The sequence below is a fragment of the Stegostoma tigrinum genome, chromosome 23 (genome assembly GCF_030684315.1).
Source record: "Stegostoma tigrinum isolate sSteTig4 chromosome 23, sSteTig4.hap1, whole genome shotgun sequence".
Taxonomy (NCBI): domain Eukaryota; kingdom Metazoa; phylum Chordata; class Chondrichthyes; order Orectolobiformes; family Stegostomatidae; genus Stegostoma; species Stegostoma tigrinum.
In genome coordinates, this window is record NC_081376.1 from 46451815 (window position 1) to 46474887 (window position 23073).

At 39.2% G+C, this 23073-nt stretch overlaps 1 protein-coding gene across 4 annotated transcripts in view; it reads left to right on the forward strand.

Annotated features, from left to right (window-relative positions):
• Positions 1-23073, forward strand: part of clec16a (C-type lectin domain containing 16A) — a 247517-nt gene that overhangs the window by 143088 nt on the left and 81356 nt on the right. For all 4 annotated transcript variants that reach the window (XM_048552334.2, XM_059654137.1, XM_059654139.1 and 1 more), the window contains 2 exons: positions 2486-2614; positions 4667-4787. In XM_048552334.2, the coding sequence (XP_048408291.2) occupies positions 2486-2614; positions 4667-4787 (250 nt within the window). The remainder of the gene's footprint in view (positions 1-2485; positions 2615-4666; positions 4788-23073) is intronic.

Consider the following 23073-nt stretch of genomic DNA (forward strand, 5'->3'; position numbering starts at 1 on the left):
CTCATAATTCTTTCTCCCACTTTAACCTGTGGGGTCCCCATATAATACTGATTACCACTGTGTCACCACCTCCCTTCAGGTTATGTTACTGGACTGGTAAACCAAGACCTCAGGCTAATGTTCTGGAGATACGAGTTTGATCCCACCATGGCAGATGGTGAAATTTGAATTCACTATAAGCCTGAAATAAAAAGAACAACTGGAGAACGGTTGTAAATTATTGTAAAAACCCACCTTATTTATTAATATCCTTCAGCTAAAATTCACAAAGCTGCTTATAGTATTGCAGCTGTGATTCAACTAATGTTTTACATGGGTGAAGTCTGATATCTGCCCTGTTACATTGTACTCCTCACTGAGTACATTAATGTGCCATGGTGAACCCACTGACTTGCTGCCCAACCTGGCATGTACTCCAAAAGAGATGGGGTATAAGACAATCAGTAGGCTTTCCACCATGTGGTGTGTTGAGGCCCTTAACCACCTAAGTATGTGGCAATCCTGGCCTTAGTCTCCCCCTGCTGCCTTAACATGCTGGGCACTGGCAGGCAGGTCAGTGTTGGCATGGTCTTAGTGGCTGCTATTACTGGGCAAGTCAGACCCCAAAGTGAAATCTAGCATGATAGATCATTTTTGTTTTATCAAGGTAATCCTACACTGAAACACAACCACACAGTGCTGCAGGTATGGCTTTAACAATAAAGCAGAAGTTCATTATTCAAAGATAAAACAGAATAAACTAAACTGGCTGTTTATAACATGTATTTTAAAATCTTTCAAATTTGACAAAATATAATCCCATTAATCCCAAAACCCTCCTTTTCAGTATTCTCAGCAGAGAAAATTTCCTTCTGTATCTCATCCAAAGAGCTTAATTTAACTGTCTCTTTAATTCCTAGTCTTGAGAATCTTGTAGCTGCTTCCTTGAATTTTCACACAACTAAACTTAGACGACTTCAGCTTCAAATAACCCCTTTAACTTCAACGAAACAGTTATGGTCTGGAACCTTCAAACTAAATTTACACTTAGGGAGTCTATTTCTTAACAGTTTTAAACTATTCCCTTTCTTCAGGAACAACTGTACTGCGTATCAGGTTTCAGCCAAAAATTTTGCAAACTGAAATTAAAAAGTTTTCCAAGCTATAGGTGTTTCCCCTAAGTCCAAAAACAATTGTCAAATCTTCTAACTGAAATTGAACGTGCTGCACTTTTTGCTTCACTTTTAAAAATTCTTCCAATAAGAACAAAACCCCATTACTCTCTGGAAGTGTCGCTCATACTGTGTTTTAAAAGAAATCATGTGACTACAGAAATGTTCACAAGTTAATCATTAAAATACTTTATAGACCAAAGCTATATGTCAATCATTTAAAGTCCAAACCCTAAAATGAGTTATAATAAGTATTGTGTTTAAAATGTATATAAATCACACTGCTTTCATCACTATTTTTTGACAAGTAGATTTTTGAAAAGGCGGGAGGGGATTGGGGACATGTCATTTGTGGGTATGTCCAGTGTGCATTGGACCATCTCACTCCCACGAAGCTATCGACAACCACCATTTCTCCTTACCCAACTTCTAAATCCTGCTTACCCTGCCGCCCCAAACAACATTTGCACTCCCCTTGCACTCTTCCCTGAGGCTGGCTGATTCCTTGCCTCCTTAAAAGCCCTACATATTTCTCGCCCTGGTGCCATCACTGTGTTCTTAATTTTGTTCTGGACCCACTAGGTTATCGAGCTGGTTCGTTGTTGTTCCAAAGATGTTTCATTACCCTACTGGGTAACATCATCAGTGCAGCCTCTGATGTTACCCAGCAGGGTAATTAAATGTCTGTGGAACAGCAACAGTCCAGCTCGGCGAGCCAACCAAGCTCAACCTCCACAACCCAAGCTACAAACCTAGCCCAAAACCTTAGAGACGCACTAGGATAAGTAGAACTGATTTGATTGGCTGGTACCTCCTGAAGGATGAGACTTCCTGGCCATTGAGTACTAGAAGTCAGTTACTTGGGCTGCTTTTAATCTGCCCATGTGTGATATCACTGCAGGATAAACCTTATTAAAGGCTTACATGTTTGGAACTGCTATGCCGAACACCATGCATATAAAATCTAGCTCAGGATGTGTAGAGAGAAAAATTAGGATAATGTTGACTCTGTAAATGTTCCTTTCAGTGTATTAATGATTTTCTGGGATTTCTGCTCTGACGCACAAATTCTTAGAAGTTTGTGCTTACTGTAGGGGAACAGCAGTGAGCTAAAATGATTCTTTAGTAAGAATGGTAAATTAAAGATGTCTTTTTGTCAAAATGGCTTCACGTTGAATACGGCCTGGGCTGCTTTTGTCTAATCTCAGTTCTTTGGAACCAAAGCAGCAGCTGATGGAAACATTTTGATTGGCGGCATCTTTGGAGAGAAAAACAGTAATTGACACGAAAGTTGCTGAAACGTTGTATATTAATTTCTGCTTTTAATTTCCCAGAGCAAACCTCTAAATGTAGAGTACCTGATGATGGATGCATCTATTCTGCTACCTCCTACTGGCACCCCACTAACTGGTATAGATTTTGTGAAAAGGCTACCTTGTGGCGATGTGGAGAGAACAAGGCGGGTAAGCACAGAATACAGTTGGTAGACTGAACAGTCGAACAACTTGTCTATTCAGTTTATCTTGACTGCAAGCACTCAACACTTCAAAAGAATAATAAACTCAGTTTGCAATAAGAAGTCTTTCACAATCTTTCAATGTAAATTTCCTCAAGTAAAGTTAAGTTTTAATTGGGGAGATTGTATTTTAAATGAACAGTACAAGATACTTGGTGAAATTGTTATAACTGTTATGGGAAAGGTCCAGGCAAAGTCAAACCCCACTACTCCTCAAGCTGTACTGAAAGTGTAACTGTCTTGTTTAATCACCCAAATGGTTGTCTCAGCTCTCCTTATGGCTATTATCTAGAACAAACTATACTTGCCCCAGGTTTCTTCAGTAAACTCAAATAACTTGAATATTAAGAACAAATGTATTCTTCAGGGAAATGGCAAATAGGTTATTAAATAAATTACTATGTGGGCTTAAACAATGTCCCCTTAATCCGCATGCATTTGTACACATAAGTCACACAGCCCTGCTGTGATGTACGGATGTGACAAAAAGGCAAAAACGGAGCATCACTTTTGTAGGTAAAGGATTCAAATTCAGAAGATAGAAGGGGTTGACTTATCAGAATTTCTTTTGAAATCTGACTGTTGACAGTTGTTAAATGATGGAGATCTTCAGATCATGTCTCCGATTCGGATGGCAAATGGGAAACACTTGAAACTTTCAATACTCTTTCTTCTAAACTACTTCAGTGACAGAGCTTTTCAGCCCATTTTTCACCAATTATTTTTCCCTAACTGCCTTTCCTTGCAAGCCTCTACGCCACTGCAACATCTAGGTGTTCCTTAAAATAAATCAACTCTAGAGGCTGCTGCTAGGCAACTTTTAAGCATGAATCTAAGGGTTTTTTCCAACCTGTTGCAAATATTAAATAAGTGGTCAGAGTTGGCTTTGCTGAAATTGAGTCCAAGAAGCTTCTAACAGTTAATGGTTCATTTCCTGTAATACTCCTGAAGTTGCCCTATATAATTTCATTGCCTGAACTTGCACACTTATTTGGATAGATTGAGTGGAGCACCTGAATGGTGCTGTAAGATGACTATACTTGAGGGTTTGTTTGTGCATCAGCTGTATTTTTCAACAGTGTATGTATTGTTTCAACCAAACATTAATCAGTTCACAACTGCATCGAAATCGAGGGTGTACAACGATTTTAGCTCCCTTGGTAAGTCACTTGAGACATTTTCTTGCCCAGCCATTTGCTGGAAGATGAATCATTCATCATAAGAACGTGTACCACAGGAGCATTGTAGAACAAAGTTTGACACCTAGATAATATGGCTAAATGTTAGGCCAATGAATGCTGGCTTTGTCAGTAATGCCCACATCCATACTTAAATAACAGAACAAATCACTGTTACAATATAGGTCAATACAGTAGCCAGTACACCCTAAACATGAGCTGGATTGAGATAATGACTCAAATTTGCTTTTTTTTTAAAAAAAGTTTATTGATGAATAAATGTTGTCATAGACTTGGCAATCGTTCTAATTTTCCTTGAATTGCGACATGGGGTCTTTTATGTCCAAATAAATGGAGGTGATGGCCTAGTGATATTATAGCTAGACTATTAATTTAGAAACCTAGGTAATCTTCTGAAGACCTGGGTGTGAATCCCACCACAACAGTGAAATTTGAGTTCAGTAGGAGTCTGGAATTAAACCTGGAATTGAAACTATTATCGATTGTCAGGAAAAACCCATCTGGCTCACTAATGACCTTTAGGGAAGGAAATCAATTGCTGTTACCTGGTCTGGCCTACATATGACTCCAGATTCTCAGAAATATGGTTGACTCTCAACTGCCCTCTGGGCACTGAGAGATGGGTAATGAACGATGGCCCAGCCAGAGATACCTACAACCTGTGTATGAATTTTATTGTGTTAGCGATCTCTGGAACAATGTGACGTTTCTTCTTTCTTCTTGTAATTTATTACATTAAGTGGATCTAATTTTAAAGCATCGTCAGTATTGAATTGAATTTTTATTTTGCTTTTGTTAAGGCTATCAGGGTTTTCTTTATGCTCCGTTCTTTGTCGCTGCAACTACAAGGTGAGCCAGAAACACAGCTACCACTGACGAGGGACGAGGATCTTATTAAAACAGATGATGTGTTAGATCTGAGTAAGTATTAAATAGGCTGCTGGTGCTGCTTTTGTATCTCTCAATGGTTATTGAGGGCTGCATTCTTTTTCATTTTAGAATTTCTTTGAAAGAGGAGCATTGCAGTTCATGAGCCATGTGAATCTTAATTTCTCGATTTATTGGAAAGTATCCATGTATTTTGTGAAGTTGCACTGTTTTGTTATACAATATGTACAGGAGAATGTATTGACTATTGACTCCTTAAAGCTGTTATGGTGTAAACCACAGTTAAGAATCTGTGGTAATGACTCTCGGGAATAACTGATGCTTAAAATTTCGCCGCTTTAACGTCATGTCTACTTCAAATGTAATGGCTGAAATTATCTTTGTGGCATTTTTTGCTGTAAAGGAATCTATTCAATATCTTATTTTAAAGTTCACTCAATTATTTATTGTAGGTTTAAGTTACTGAACAAGCTTGGTTGCTTTCAAGGTGGGACTAAGGAAATGCTAAAAGCAAAATAATATGACTAACTTGGCATCATGGCTATGGTGGTCATGTTGCCTGGGGTTTAGATCTGGGCAGCGAGTGAAAGCCAGAAGGGGTCAGGTGGTGGAATGATTTGACAGCAGGGATGGTTGAAATTAGATGGCCATCAAGGTTAGGGTAGTTGCTGCCATTGGGGTTCTGGGTTTTGAATCGAGGTTCCTGGCCATGGAGACAATAGTCACATTAATTTGGATCCGAGACACATGTTGCAGAAACTCGAGGGGATGTTGCAGAATCCAACAACAGGTGGCACAGAACAAGGGAGTCAAGATGAGTGAGCGTTGGTGAATGATGGAAGTTCAGACTTAATGTGCGTTCAACCTTGATTGGTATTGATGCTAAAATTCTTGATGTTTATAGTTTGCCAATACCAGCTTCCAAGGACTTGAGTTCCTGCCATTTATGTTCATTGGTTACTGAGTATGTCTTGAAGGAATAACACCTAAAGTCACGTGCATACAATGCATGTTTGCTGAATTAATTTCCTTCTCAAGTTTGATTTGGTTTTATGAGATTTGTGGCATTTTATCCTCTTCAAAGTATTCTTGAAGTTTAACCAACTTTTAAAAGAATCACATCTGTCACTGTATTCATAACCAAACTTTGTGTTACTATTGTTAACCACTGTTTTTAATTACTCCTGTTTATAATAGAATAGGCGGGGCATATTGATATTTGAATTAGTTAAGTGTTATCTTTTTCTGTTACCACTTGTACTGTTGAATTTTTAACTTCCCATTTATAATATTTGATAGCTGGATTCATACCAGTGCATTCTTTGCCAGCAACTGGGGGGTAAAAGGAATAAATTTAGAAATATTAATTAATGTGAAGAAAGTAGATGTCCAGCTTCTGTAGGATAATCTTCATTTCTTTATGGAATGCTCTACATAAAACATGTGGGACAAATAATATGTGTTGTTGGTATCTTAAAGTTATGCTGATTTGTTTTACTGTTGTATATTTGATTGGTTTGCTCTACTGAAGAAACCTAATCCTCAAGCAAAGTTTTGTTGGACAATGTTCCAGGGCCTGTGAAAACAGTGGCCCAGTACCAATGATGATCAACATGTTGATGATTCAGACTAATCCATCAAGCTGCTGTGCTGGCAATTCAATGAGTGGATTGGTGCTGACTTTTGGCCTTTGTGCTATTATTGAGGTCTGTGCCCATGATATAAACCTACTGTTGTCTTTCTGCTAAGCTCCATGTTTTTGGTTCCTGCTATCACCAGCTTTCATGTTTCCCATCTTGTATACCTATCACTTCTATCTCTTCCCACACAAGTCGTGTCTAGGTCTTTGATTACTGATTTCTCTCTTTGCACTGCTTTTAGCCTCATTTTGAAGCATATTTTACACTTATGAAAATGAAGAACTTACAAGAACTTTGGAGGGAAGGAAAGAAAATGGAATAATCTGGTTTTGTTCCTTCTGACTCTTCTTGCAATCCTAAACGTCCTGGGATTATATGAATGAAATAGCTATACTTGTTTCTAAGAAATTTTAGAAGCCCCTCAAGGAGAGGTGAATTTTTGATTTGTGAATTTTTTTTATATATAAAGGTGGGCTAGAACAAACCTTTTAGCTTGTTTCCTGCTCCAGGATACTATTTAATGTTTTATTCAAACAATTCAAAAATACTGTAGCAAAATGAGAAACTTTTTCGTTGTAAGTTTAAGTTTGAGTAGGTGCTTTTAGTTTTATGATATTAGTCAGGTGTTCCACATGTTCGTTCTTGACATTGGTGTGGGGCATGGTATTGTGCATTATAGTGGTTTTCCAGTCTACTTCACCAGCTTTACGGTAAATGACTCAACCACACTACAGTTCAGATAAGAAAGTGGGATGGCTTAACTTGAAATTTTCTGTGTTGTGGTATTTGGCTTTTTGGTCAGTGGCTAATGGTGTTAAGTGTCTTTTCCAAGTAGCACGTAATAGTCATGAGAGAACAACTGTATTTAATTCATTTTAAAAGATTTAATACACAGAATCCCTACGGAGTGGCAACAGGCCAATCGGCCCAAAGAGTCCTTACCACCACCCCCCATGGAACATCTCACCCAACTCATTCTCCTACCTCTGCATTTCCACGTGCCTAATCCACCCAACCTAAATATCCCTGGACACTACGGGCAATTTAGCATTGCCAAACTATCTACCCTGAGACATCTTTTGGACTGTGGGAGGAACCAGAGCACCCAGAGGAAACCCACGCAGATATGGGAAGAATGTGCAAACTCCACACAGGCAGTTGCTGAGGGTGGAATTGAACCCGGGTCCCTGGTGCTATGAGGCAGCAGTGCTAACCACTGTGCCTCCCAACAAGGCATAATGGTTTGCTAACAATGAGGTATGAGCTAATTTTTTGTTGCGATGGTGCTCTGTAAGACGGCAAACTTAACAAGAGTGTGTGGGAGAGCAATAGTCTATGAAAGCGCTCCGTTCTACTTCCTTTAATCCAATTTCCACCTTAGTCCTATCACGGAAACCACTCTGGCCAAAATTGCAAATGCCATGCTCTTGAAAGATTGAATTAGAGTAGAAATCACCATGGTTGTTTGAGTTAATATTGTCCTGACGTGAGAAGGACAGTCAGGTAGGATAGTATTTTTGGAGCTGAGGGGGGAAACTAGAGAAAGCGAAGTTCTCTGAATGGAATTTGTATTCACTGCAAAAATAAGTCAAAAAATCTGTGCATGCAATCATTGCAATGACTAAAATAGACAGTGGTGTTGGAATATGATATGGAGACGTGTGAGGTAATGCAGTCTGGTCATAAGAGCTTAAAACCGGAATATTCACATTTGTAAATGTTGATGTCAGAGGAACTTTGATCACTCTTACAAAGAATGCAAAAAGTTAACATGGACGTAAAGTGAGCAGTTAAGAAAACAAAATGTTACATTTTGACCTTTCTCTCAAAAGAATGAGTGTACCGGGATTTTAAAAAAAAGTCTTCCTATAGTTGTACAGGGATTTGGTGCACCATCACCTTGATACTGTGCAATTTTGATCTCTATGTTCAAGAAAGGGTATGCTTGCATTGGCAGTGCAACTGAAATTGAATGGAGTAGTCCCTGGGGTGATGGAGTTATTTTATGGTGGGGAGCTGTGTAAATTGTGCCTGGAGTCTCGGGAACTCAGGCGAATGAAAGGTGATTTATTTGAAATGTATGAGATTATCAAAGGAATTAGAGTGTCTGAGAGTTTTGCCTTTGATTGAGGAAACCTAGAACAAGTAGGAACAGTCTCAGGATTAGTTCCAATTACTTAAAATTAAGATGAGAATTTCTTACACTGAAAAATGTTGAGAATCCTTAGAACTCTGTTTCCCAGAGGGTTGTGCTTGTGCCATCATTAAATTTGTTCAAGACTGCAGTACATTTTGGTTTCTCAAGGAATTAAGGGATACAGAGAATAGACAGGAGAGTGGTACTGTAGCCCAAGATTGACCATGTTCATATTGAATGGTGTCGTAGACTCTGCGTTAATAATCTTGTCTTGCTGCTATTTCTTGTGTTCTGAACTCAATAGCTCTGTTCTACCCAGACCACTTAGATTTTTAATTAACCCCACACATGCCCCAACAAAAGTGTCATGGTGAAATGGTTTAATTTTGCATTTACGTACAACCTGGGGGCCCATCTGATTTGAAATGAAGCAGAATGAGATTTCCAATTGCAGCTGTGTGCTTTGCTTCGAATTTGATTTGATTAGACAATGAAATGTAAAGCCAGAGTCAATGGTGGCATGCAAAACTGCATTGCGCTTTATAGTCAGAGGTCCACAGCACAAGTCAAGGCCCTTCAGCCTATCAAGTCAACACTGGTGGAGTGGAAAGACTGTGAAAGGTATTTAATTATCTCTGAACCAAGAACTAAATAGACAATCTTGAATAAAGATAACACTGTGTGAAGCTGGATGAACAGAACAGGCCAAGCAGCATCAGAGGAGCAGGAAAGCTTGATGTTTCAGGTCGAGACCCTTCCTCAGAAAATCTTCAAACAATCTTGAAATAAACTTTACTCGAGTTATGTACTTGACTTTTGTATGGTAACTGCACTATTGTGTAAGTACCCTATTAAAGTGCCAATGAACAGAGTGCATGTTGATTATGTAGGACCAGCATCGTCAACAACGTTTGCTTCTGATTAAAATTAAACTTGCTAGTAAATGTGAGGGCTGGTAGCGAAACCCTTTCTGAACATAGTGCCTCAGTCAGGGCACCAGCAACTGGTGATACCTGGGACTGCTGATTCTCGAGTTCAGGTGGATAGGGTCCTTACTAAGATTTGGTGACGACTATGTAGAAATACTTCAACGGTGGATGGTGAGGTGTAGCAGTTTGAGTGTGAACAGCTCATAACTCTGGGTCATTTCATTTTACAAACACATAATCTGTACAGTACAAGCCTGGCCATGAATTTAAGTTTTTTTCATTCTTCTTTGAAAAGACTCACTGATATGTTTCATACACCCATCTGATGATGTATGTTCAAGTTATTGTTATGGCAACATGAGGGCAAATACTGGTGTTTCCATAGTATTGTTTTACAGTAACGAAACATGACAACCTAGGTAAGTGAGTGGGGTAATGAAGTCTGCATTTTGTCATGAGTTCCATTGTGGATATAATTGAACTTCACTTTGGAATAAGCATGGTTTACATTCCAATGTTTATCACTTTATTATTATCACTTACACGAGCTGTAAACTCACGTGTATTTGCAGAGAACTGTAGATTTATTCATTCTCCAAATACAAACATAACTGACACAACCAGTATTTATTGCTCATTGCACTTGTCATATAGATGCTGCCATAGTGCTGCAAGGGAGGGAATCCTGGAAATAGATCTTGTAGTGGTGAAGTATGTCCATGTCAGGATGGTGTGACTTTGAGGGATCACTGAGCTGATACTGTTCCAGTGTGGCTGCCGCTTTGGCCTTCAGAACAGGCAAACTTGTGCATTTGAGAGGTGCTATTGAAGTAGCCGGAGTGAATTGCTACGGCACGTCTTGAGCTGGCATAAATTGCTGCATTGGGAAGTGGAGTGAATGTTTAAGGTGCTGGGTTGGATGTCGATCATGCTGTTTCTGAAGGATTTACAATATGTCCTCCACCAACCTTTAATTCTGCTAAATAAATGAGCAAATCTATTGATATGGCTGAAATTGCCAGTTTAAGTTCTTCTATTGTAAGCTGTTTTTGAACATACTTCAATTATATCATAGGCAGGATTAAAATAATATATAGGTGCCCATTGTTTGTGATATACCTAAATGATTTGGAGAAAGGTATAGGTGGTCTGATTAGCAAGTTTGCAGATGACACTAAGATTGGTGGAGTAGCAGATAGTGAAGGGGACTGTCGGAGAATGCAGCAGAATGTAGATCGATTGGAGAGTTTGGCAGATAGAGGTCAGTCTGGGCAAATGCGAGGTGATGCATTGTGGAAGGTCAAATTCAAGAGTGAACTATACAGTAAATGGAAAGGTCCTGGGGAAAATTGATGTACAGGGAGATCAGGGTTTTCAGGTCCATTGTTCCCTGAAGGTGGCATCGCCGGTCAGTAGAGTGGTCAAGAAGGCATATGGCCTGCTTTCCTTCATCGGACCGGGTATTGAGTACGAGAGTTGGCAGGCCATGTTACAGTTGTATAAGACTTTAGTTCGACCACATTTAGAGTACTATGTACAGTTCTGGTTGCCACATTACCAAAAGGATGTGGATGCTTTGGAGAGGGTGCAGAGGAGGTTCACCAGGATGTTGCCTGGTATGGAGGGTGCTAGCTATGAAGAAAGGTTGAGTAGATTAGGATTATTTTCATTAGAAAGATGGAGATTGAGGGGATGACCTGATTGAGGTCTACAAAATAATGAGGGATATAGACAAGGTGGATAGCAAAAAGCTTTTTCCCCCAGAGTGGGGGACTCAATTACTCGGGGTCATGAGTTCAAAGTGAGAGGAAGAAAGTTTATGGGAGATATGCGTGGAAAGTTCTTTACGCAGAGGGTGGTGGGTGCCTGGAACGCGTTTCCAGTGGAGGTGGTGGACAGACACGATAGTGTCTTTTAAGATGTATCTGGACAGGTACATGGATGGGCAGGGAGCAAAGGGCTACAGACCCTTTGAAAATAGATGACAGGTTTAGACAAAGGATCTCACCCCGCACCGTGCCGTGGGGTGGCACGGTGGCTCAGTGGTTAGCACTGCAGCTTCACAGCGCCAGGGACCAGGGTTCAATTCCAGCCCCGGCGACTGTCTGTGCAGAGTTTGCACATTCTCCCCGTGTCTGCGTGGGTTTCCTCCGGGTGCTCCGGTTTTCTCCCACAGTCCAAAGATGTGCAGGCTAGCTGGATTGGCCATGCTAAAATGCACATAGTGTTCAGGAGTGTGTGGGTTATAGGGGGATGAGCCTGGTTGGGATGCTGCATGGGGCGGTGTGGACTTGTTGGGCCGAAGGACCTGTTTCCACGCCGTGGGGAATCTAATCTAATCTAATCTAATCTCGATTGGTGCAGGCTTCGAGAGGCGAAGGGCCTGTTCGTGTGCTGTAGTTTTCTTTGTTCTTTAAACCAATGTGTTTCTATTTAGTCCTGATATTAATAAGTACCCCATTTATTTTGTAAGTCCAAAATCTTTAAAAAGAATAACTCTTTAATAAATATACTTTGCAAAACGTGATTTGAACTGTAGAATAGTCAGTCCTGATCAGGAAGAAGATTCACTTTTTTGAAAAATTGTCACAGTTTACAGGTGCTGTATACAAGGTTTCCATTACATTGACTTCAAGTGTTTTGTCCTCTTATTTCAAAAGAATAATACATGAGAACAGAGCTTACTAGTTACTTCAACTTACAATGAAGGCTGGCATTGACACTCAATACTGAAACCTTATACCTTCACAGTTTTAAAACATGCTCACCTGGTAAATGGGTGAGGTTATTTTTGGAACAAAGGCAGAATACTTTCCAGACTTGCTAAAATGGAGCTTCCATCAAAGATTCTCAGATCACTTGGGAAAGCTGTATTTCAACATCTTGGCAGCAACAAATATTTAAAAATAAATCTTGCTTTTTTGATTGTAAATGACACTCTTATTTGTCATGCTCTTACTAGTTTGTGCACTTAAAACCCAGGAGGGTGCTGCCTTAATATATATTAAATATTAGACACAAATACTTGAACTTGAAATAACAGACTTTGACATTATCAGGCAACAAATAACCACAAGGTTTTATGTAGAAAAATTGTACATATTTTGAATGAGATTTTCCTTTTTCCTAAATTCTGTACAAAGAAAATTAGCTGAAATCACTTGCAAGAAATACAGATCTTTCAGGACAAGACCCCTCCAAGTGGGAAGATTTCATGTCTTTACAACGTAGTACAAAAATGCAGTTTTAAAGAAAATGTTTGCAGTATTATTAAGTCGGGTATATCTCCCAACATTAGTGACCTCAACAGTGGGGTTAATCAACTAAACAACTGAAATACTTGACGTAAAAAAAGGTTGTTGAACCTCATAGCCTTTGCAGTTTGTGTTCTCAGCGATTTCTTTATCATGTGGAGTGCATTGAATTGGCTAATACCTGGCACTGGGGTCATTGGGCAGAGGCTGAGATGGATCATCCATTCTGCACTTCTGGCTGTGAACATGCTTATATATGCTTCTGTCTTTTGCATGACTTTGTAACAATAGTTAAAAGTCTGCAAAAATATATTCCTTGATGAGTGTAAACTGAACTCAACAAATCCCAGTTTTCAAGATCAATAATCTGTCACCCAAAAACACCTAGAAATGGATATGAGCACTTGTTATGCATTAGCACTGATGCTTAAAACTGTCATTAGATTTTGCGAGTGGTATTCTATGTGGAAGTACAACCTAAATTCAGGGAGATTGTCAAGCTGTGAATATTGTATACGCAGTCATTTTCAGAAGTTAGAAAGAACTGAGTTACAGCTAATAATTCTGAAGTAAACTTGATATTTTAGAGCCACACTGTGCTGTTCTCATGAGCAAGAAATTGTGCTGTTTAAAATGTAACTTGTTTTTTTTACTTATTTTTATTTTTATACTTAAGATTGCCATTTGACTGCACATATAATGCAAAAATATGTTCCATCTTTGACTGCACAAAGGCACTGAATTAGTAACCAAATTGCCCGCATGCCGCTTCGCAACCTTTTAAAAATAAACCCAATAGAGTATCCCTTCCAGAACTACTTTGTTTTTAAATGGAATAGGAAAGGTATGGTGTGATGAAGTAGAATTGCTTTTGTTCATTTCAGTAAAATCTAAAAAGGAAAAAAAAATCCTCATGTGACAAGGAGATCTATTCATTGTGGAAGTGGTTTGCTGGAACCTGCTTTCATTAACTCGTCTTAATAGCTTACAGACCACAGTTGTTTGTCCTTTGGTGACATTACACAACCTTTTGTAGACATGTCCTGTCCAAAAGGAGATTCACATTTTAGTATAATAGGATGGCTTGGGGGAATGGTGTGCCTGAGTGTGTTACTATTCTGTGATCTATGCGTTTAATGCTGCAAAAAGAATGAGGGGGCTTTGCTAACCTAAATTTTATGTGGAGCGGGATGTTAATTTGTCATGGAGTTTTCCCACCTTTTACAACTGTTTGTTCTCTGTTTGACTCCTAATATTGAAGGAAAGTAAGTATATCAGGATGATCATCCTTCAGTATTGGCAAACACTGATGTCCCGCTGGTGGCGTGGATATAATGATACTAGGACTGGTGAGGCACAGATTTAGACCCTGCTACGTTTTTTTTATAAACAGCAGTGGACAGATCCAATTCAAGATGTTTCTGCCACCAAAAAATCTCAGCATTTGGAGAGAACAATCAGATTTCTGAAAAACAAATGTGAACTCTACAATACTAGTGCCTTCAGCCAGTCCTCCAACCTGGAGTATTGTGCAAAATTTTGGTCCCCTTGCCTGAGGAGGGTTCATTGCATTGGAGGCAGATGAGAGGAAATTCTCAAAATTGTTTCCAGAGTTGAGGGGTTTGTCTTAAGAAAGAGTGAGCAATTTAGGCAAAAACTCTCTGAAATTTAGAAGAATGACAAGAAATCGAATTGACCTGTGTTAAAGGGGCTTGACAAAGTAGGCATGGGATGTTTCCTCATGGGGACAATCTTGAACGAGAGGTTATAATTTTAGGATATCGAGTAGAAGATTAAAGACAGAGGCGAGAGGGAATTATTTCTCTCAAAGGGTTGTGAATATGTGGAATTTTGTGTGGTGGAAGCTAGGACATTGTCTGATTCCTCCTGAAATGTATTCGAACAAAGTTTTTAATTTGTAGTGGATTGAAGGTTATGAGGAGCAAGCAGGAAAGTGGAGTTGAGACTGAGATAAGATCAGCTATGGATTGTATTAGATGATGGAGGAGGCTGAATTGCTTACTCCTTCCAACTCGTGCATTAGTACTGACTTTGTAGTCATTTATGACTGAGACTGTAATTCAAGACTTGGTTTGACATTACATGTGAGGTGACATAAACCTAGATAATGAACATCTAATCTGTTGTGAATGCTTAAATTGGTGGTGTGATAAATAGTGGGAAGGAAAGCTTTCGACTACAGGACAAACATAATAAATTGGCTGGTCAGATGGGCGACACCATTGCAGTTTTCATTTAAGTGTGAAAGGTGAGGTGTGATGTATTTTGGGAGTATATATTGAATGTTAGGCCCTAAGGATGTACAAAGGATCAGAGGGACCTTGTGCATATCCGTAGATCCTTGAAGGCTACCAGACATATTGAGAAAAGTGGTTAAGAAGGCATCCTGGGATATTTGCGTTTATTAGTCAAGATATTGTATAATAGAATGAAGAGATTCTGGTGGAATTATGTATACTACACTCTTTAAAGGGAAAGATTGCATTAGAGAAGGTATAGAAGAGATAGGCCAGGGTATTGCCTGAGTTGGAGCAATTCAGCTTTGAAGAGAGACTAGTTACACTAGGGTTATTTTTCCTTATAGCAGAGAAGGCGGAGGGGACATTTGATGTGTACAAAGTGATGAAGGATGTACAGAAGAAGAATCCTTTCACCTTAGCAGAAGGCTCAATAATCAGGAGGAGAAGGTTTAGAGGCAATTTGAGGTTTAAAAAAAAATTTCTTGCAGAGGTGTGTGGTTATCTCAAACTAAAAGAGTGCTGGAGCCAGGAACCCTCAAGACTTTGAAGAACTATTTAGAGGAACACGTGAAATGTCACAGCATTTTGAGGTTTCAGGCCAAGTACTGGCAAATGGGATTAGAGTTGGTGGATGTTTGATGACCAGCATAAATCAATAGGCCAAATGGCTGTAAAAATACTTCCTTTCTGACTATTTTGAAGTGACAGGAGGTATCACTTGCTGTGGTAGCAAAGATATGAGTGATGATTTCATTAGCAGATGAACTGCAGAGATATGAAGGTGAAAATGAAGTACACAAAATGGCAATTTTATAGTTTTATGTTTTTGTTCTGGAGGACCAAGCTCTCAATGAATGCATGTTCTCTCTTATGCAGTCTTTACACTTTGTTAGTATATTTTCCACCAATTTGAAAACATTTGTCCTCAAAATTATCAATTCTTTAATTAAACTGCAAATAGGTATAAAGCCACAATACATTTCTGTTTTTTGCCTCCGGTAATTATGTGAGCATAAATGAGCAGGTCTAGATGTGCTCACATCTTGTGTTACTCCTCACAAGAAACATGCAGTGTACCTTTTAAGGAACACACTCTTGATATCATCAGCATATCATGGCCTAATGGTATAGCAGACTCTGTCTCCATCTTATTGAGTCTTTTTGCAGCATCACCTGCTGAGGAAAGCATGCTGCAGTACATCTGAATTGCTGCTCCCATACTGTATTAAAAGTTCATTGAATTCTTAAGTACTATGAGACTCACATTATATTCATATGTAATGCTAGCCTACATAGGTGTCACATGACAGTTAAAGAATATCTGTCAGTTCTCATGTCATGTCGCAGCATGGTGGCAGTATATTAGTAAGCACCAATAACCACTTATAAAAGAATGTTCACTGAAAATTAAACAATGATGGATCATTGAGTATTTGGATGACCAAACACACTCAATTTTCTTGAGTTCAAATCTCTTTTATTCTACTTAAAGTTCAAGACCTATCATGCTAGAAACATTCTATTTAAGGTACGGCAGTTACAAGTCTTCTCAAATTTTAAAACAAAGTCACCAGCTTAAAACGGCTCTCTTATAGTCTTACAACTAAAATTGGCAATCAGCTACTCTCAGTTTAAATACGGGGCCTTCCAGTTTTTAGAGTGATTTTAATAGCTTAAGGAAGCTTACCTCTGTGCAGTGGTCAGTTGGTTTCACTACTTTGATCACCTAATTGAAGGAAACAAACTTTTCACACTTTTTATTAGCGAAAACACTCTGATGGCTGAAGCCTGGCTAGGCCTTTACTTCTTAAAAGTACAGATTGTACTCAAAAATACTTAAGCCGCATTGTGAAATATAAAGTAAAATAGAAGGAAAAATAAAAGTACAGATCAATGAATGAGGGGGGAGAAAAAACTAAACAAACCCAACACTACTACAATACAACCAAAGCCACAAACTTTCAGCAAGGAATGGACAGCAAGTGAAGGCTTCACTAAATTACAGCTATTTAGGCAACAAATGCAGCTTCACTTTGAAGGTCAACCCGTAAATGGTCCTACGATCTATGAAGTACTTGACCATCTTAATGTAAGATCAATTTCTGGATTAAGAGATTGCAACTCAGACAGAAACCCCAAGAGTCTATTTAAGGTCTTATTGCAGATGCACAGTAAATGATGTGCATGTCAATTCTGTGAAGAAGAACTCAGGGGAAGAAATCAGTTTGGTAATTGCCTCTACTCTGACCATAGCCTTTAGGATAAATCTTCTGGGCAAGAAAATAACATTGAAAATTGTTGAAAGATGTACACCGGCGTCAAGCCATAGTGGCTGGCCAACATGGTTGTAAGCTTTAGGTATAAAAACACTATTGCTACAGCCAGCAAAGTGTACCACACAAAGATTAGCAAATGTGTTTGTGACACTCATCCAATAGGCCTGTATTTCTTCCCATCTGCCAAGTGCATGGAGCCAAAAGACATTGGGCATCCATGTGCCAAAAGCGTAGTTTCAAAAGCCAAACTAGTTAATAGAACAAGACCAAAGTGATCATCAAGATGCTACGATACCACAATGCTAAAAGCATGGAAAGTCATCCAAAATTATGCAAACCTACCAATGAAGTAAATACCAAACAAATCATAAAGCTGCCTTTGGAAGATGACCAAGTCCTTCATCTTCTCAGTCTCATGCACCATCTTGATCGTGTAAGACAGTCAGAAGCTTTTACAACCGTTAATGTTGTATATCCCCAAAAGGCAGGTCAGCACAACCTGAAGACCGAAATTGATACTACTGCCAACATATTATGACCGTGCATCCTAAAATACATTCCCCAATGACTGCCATTTCATGGTACAGTCTATAAAACACTCTCACATCATATGATGGATCATTAATTCGCTACAAAGGCATAATCACTGCCAGTAGGCATGTTTACCTTGGATTTTCAAAATCTTCTCCCGGGTAGATGTGAATTGTCCAACAGTGGCAGGACTGTCAGTACATGCACAATCTTAGCATTGTAACCATTCACAAAATTCAAACCACACTTGGTGGTGAGAATAAAACAGTCAGGGGATTTTCCCACTCAAAGACAGGAGAACAAAATAGATACAACACCAGTGACAGGTACAGGACTACCACAACTATGCACCAGACAGTGCAAGTCAGAAATCCAAACATCTGCAAAGCTGTGCAGTCAGCTAGGCCATATGAAGTCATTGCTGATCATGGTATTATATTGCAAAAGAACAGGATTCAGCTTAGACCAGTGTGCCACATGCCAATCTTGCATCTAAGTGTGAGGAAGGAACCTCCAACAGCAATTGTGTAACAATACTGAGTAACAGCATCCAGTAACAAGGCAACCATGTTATCAGCAGTGGATAGCATGAGCTGCTTATGACGGGTATGCGATCACCAGATCAGGATGAGTTGTCAGACCGTCCAAACATTATATCAAAGTTTGAATTTTGATAACTTATTGTCAGTTCATCAAACAGACAAAATGCTTTTATGTGCAACAATATATTATCTGTTTGGGATTTATTTCCTTTGTATAAAGTGGGGGGGTGGTCTGTTAATTTGTCACAACAGATATGCAATATACCTTTAAGGTACATATTCGGGATACCATCACCGCATAGGAGATGGCGAAATTTGAATTCAGTTCAATAATCTGGAATGAAAGTCAGCCTGATGGAGCCATTGTCAACCGTGAAGGGTGGGGACTATGATGTCAGCCACCAAAAGTGGCTCAACCTATTTTAATATCAATATCTCCAACGTGTTGTGTGGCACTACCACTGTTCTAAATGAGAATTTACTGTCAAACACAGCTAGCAACTCAATACTGGTCATCCAAGAGATGCAGTGGGCCATTCGATGCAACAGAATTGTATTCAACCCCAATCTGTAACTTCATGCCCTGGCATGTTGCAAACTTTAACATTATTGAACCAGGCTTTATAGTAGAATGCTTGTGGACATGCCAGGAGTAGCACAGGCTATACCAAAAAGTGATGAGTCAACTTGACAAATCTACAGCACCAGACAAATTGCATGCCAAAGAAGCTAAAGCAGCATTAAAGAGAGATAGTAACTCCACAACCAGTGAATTACATTGAAGTTCTGCAGTCCTGCCTCATCCAGTCATGAATGGTGGTGGATATTTAAACAATTATCACGAGGAGGAGACTCCATAAATATACTTATCCTCAATGAAGAAGATAGCAGAACTCTGGATCATGGAGTCATAGGTAGGCTCGGACTTCTCTGCCCGGAGCGCAGGAGACTGTCAGCTGACATTATAGAGGTCTGTAAATATCATGAGCGATGTAGGTAAGGTAGATAGCCTTTTCCCCATGGTAGGGGACTCTCAAACTCAATGGCATAAGCTTATGATGAGAGTGGAGAGATACAAAGGGGTCCAGAGGGGCAATTTTCTTTCACACAGAGGGTAGTGAGTGTCTGGAACGGGCCGCCAGATGTAGTGGTGGAAGTGAGTAAAATTTTGTCATTTGAGAAACATTTAGACAGGCCTACAGATGGAATATGTATAGAGGGATAGGGATCAAGCGCAGACAAATGGAACTAGTTTAATTGTGAAAACTGGGTGGCATAAGTAATTTGGGCCAAAAGCCTGTTTCCATGCCGTAGACCTCAATGACTCTTAAGATACACAGCACAACTCAGCAAGGTTTCTCCAACAGCACCTTCTAAACTTCAGTTTCTGCCATGTAGAAGAGCAAGAGCAGCAGATACATGGGAATGCCACCATCTCAAAGTTGCTTTTCGAGCCACAAACCATCCTGATGGGAACTATATCATTGGGGTCAAAGTTCTGGAACTCCCTTCCTAACAGCACTGGTGGTGCATTACACCACTTGGACTGTGAATGATTCAAGAAAGCAGCTCACTACCACCTTCTGAAGGTCAATTTGGAATGGACAATAAATGCTGACCAAATCGGTGATATCCACACTCTGGAGAGAATATATTTTTAAAAATTACATCTGCCACCCATCTCAATCTCAAACCAGTTAAACTCATAATTTGGTGTTTAAAGTTAAAATTCACAACCTGGTCATATGTTTCAACCAACTTGGAAAGTAACATTCATTTCAACATTGACGTTCAAAGTACTATCAGTTCATTAAGTACGATGTATCATGGCTGTTCTGGCCTGTCTTGAATGTAAAATGTACAGCATCATTAAGAGAAAAGGTCCTGACCTGCCTTCAGGATGTACATATCAGAATGATTGCTGCAGTTTTGAGACTAGCAGAGACATTAAAAAAAAACACAGCCTCTGAGGGATTCAGAGCTAATGGAAAACTTTGCAGTCAGGGTATTCTATACATGGCAGGTTGCCAGGATGGACAAGAATGTAAATGGGCAGACATTAACTGCAGCCTGAAATTGTTCATTCTTTTTGAACTGTCTTGCATGAATGCTCATTCACTTGCTTTCTTTGTGTGACAATCTTCACTCAAATTATTGCCACTCTTTTGGTGCCGGGGCATTCCTGCACCCACCAGTATTTGAATTTAATGTTGTACAACTGAGCCTGCACCCATTTTTTTTTTAAATTATAGGGCAATTTTCAGTTTGTAATTTTAGAATTGACATTCAGGTCAATACAGTGACTGCTTCAGGGGTCTACCATTCTGATATACTAATGGTGGGGTGCTGCATAATCTTGCCTTGTTAATTATTAATTTGTTATTGATTTGAATGATGCATCTGCTAGCAGTTATGCTTATGAAGGGATATGCTACCTAACCAGTGGTTCTCTGACAGCATGCTTGGACAAAATGAAGGGTACACTGGCTGGCTGTCTTCAGTGATGACAATCACTTGCATGTTAATTCCTTGTCCAAACTGCTTTCCTTAAGCAATAACTCCACATTACTACACATGAAATCCAGAATCAACGTGTGGGATGGCTGGGTATTCAATAAACTCTATTCAGTTCCAACTTGATACTGAGGTGGTAGAATCAGCCTCAGAACGAGCATGTTCCTTTTTTCTAAAATTCCTCAAACCTGGCAAGTAAACCTGGATCACAATGTTAGTCTAAATCTGCACCATGATGAATCGAAACATGATTAGAAGTCTGTTGTATAGACCTTCCCTGGAAGGGGCACACAATTTGAATAGCTAATGAGAGCATTCTAGGAATAGACTCTACAGCTGCTGGATGATGTTAACTAAAAGAACATACCATATATGCTCATATAAAAGTCGAACTTTTTAGGCTATTTTTTAAGGTTAAATTTATGGGGTCAGCTATAACATGAGATACTACTTTGAGGAGCTGAAATTCAGGGCTACAGGGGAACTGAGCTCAGTTGAGCAGCACCCAAAGGGAGTTTATCACTGGACTCGCACCTGATTAAACTTTTGTGCCAAGTTCTTCCATTTCCTTCTATTTTCTCTCGTCTACTTCTATTTTATTTTTTAAATTAATGTTTTAAGATTTTATTTCTGATAATTCTTTTTATCAGACATTTGATTCCCATACTGTCTTAACAATCATTGTAGCCGAGAGAAATTGTCAACATCTGGACGTCCATCCAATCGAATCCCACGTGAAGAAATATGGTAATTATAATGAAGCAAATGCATGTAAGCCTATCTTATATAGGAAATAATGGCATAATAAACTTTGTGTCGCACTAATTATATTGCTCATTCGATAATGAACTTAAGAAATCTGTAGCCTAACGTTGGTGTGAATTGTACATCAAAACATATAATAGCACGAGATAATAGGAACTGCCGATGCTGGAGAATCTGAGATAACACCGAGCTGGATGAACACAGCAGAAGCAGGCTTCTTCAGAAAGGAGGGCCTAGACCCAAAGCATCAGCTTTCCTGCTCCTCTGATGCTGCTTGGCCTCCTGTACACCTTGCTATCTCACATAATAGCACAAATAAAGTTTATTTCCTCATTGTAACATTTATGTACAGGATAATACCTTGACTCTCAAATGTTGATCTGTTATCTGTGAAGAATTAGGGTCAACTTTTACATGAGGCATTTGGAAAATTTTCTGTTTTTGTTTGGCCAAAAATAGGGGATTGACTTTCATGAGATTGACTGACTTTTATTCGAGTATGTATAGAATGTTTCATGGATTCTGACCAGATGCTGAATATTGAACTGGGAGTGTTTATTGTTGAATCACTGTGCTTTCAACTGGTTAAACTACCATGCAACAGGATATAGATGTGTAAAAGCAACTGAAACAAACACCAAATGCTGGAGAGATTCAGCAGATCTGCCAACACTTGTGAAGAGTGAAACACAATTGATGTTTGAGTCTGCTTTGTGCAATCGCTACAGTATCAGTCGTCTTCCGAGCCTGTAAGTGTATGTCCCTCCTATATTACAGAGCATAGCAACAAAATCACTAAAGTGTTCATTATTTAAGGAATTTCTGAACTGGCTGTTCACACATTGGACCATGAAGACAATCCATAGTGACAAAATATTTAAGTAAAGTCTAGAGAAATTGGGGCTGTTCAGCATCAAGCGGACCAATTTAGGTACAATATACATAGCTCAATCTTTTTTTATTTACTTTTTCACTTGAAATGTAGAGATGCAATACTGCCCAACTCCACCTGCCCTTGAGAAAATGTTGATTGACTGACTTCTTGAACTGCTTTTATCCATGTGGAAAGATGCATTCATGATAGTGTTAGGGAGGGAATTCCAGGAATTTGACCAGTGATAATGATGGAACAGTGACATCGTGCCAGATCAGGATGTTGTGGCTTGAATCGGAACTTGCTTGTGTTCTTCTGCATATGCCTCCTTTGTTGCTCTGGGTGACAAGTCATAGCTTGGATCAATTAAGTACAGAGCATCACTTTAAAATATACCTGTATATGGGATCCAGCTATATAGGAAAATGTGCAGCAGTTAAGTTTTTCAACAATTTTAGAAATAATTAACTGTCTAAAGAATACCAACATTTGGAATCATTTTCCAGCAAGCTCAAGTGTGACAAATTTCTATCAGGTGTATTTGGGAGGCTGTCATACGGCATTAGACGGCAGGTTGAAAATTAGGGATATATAAT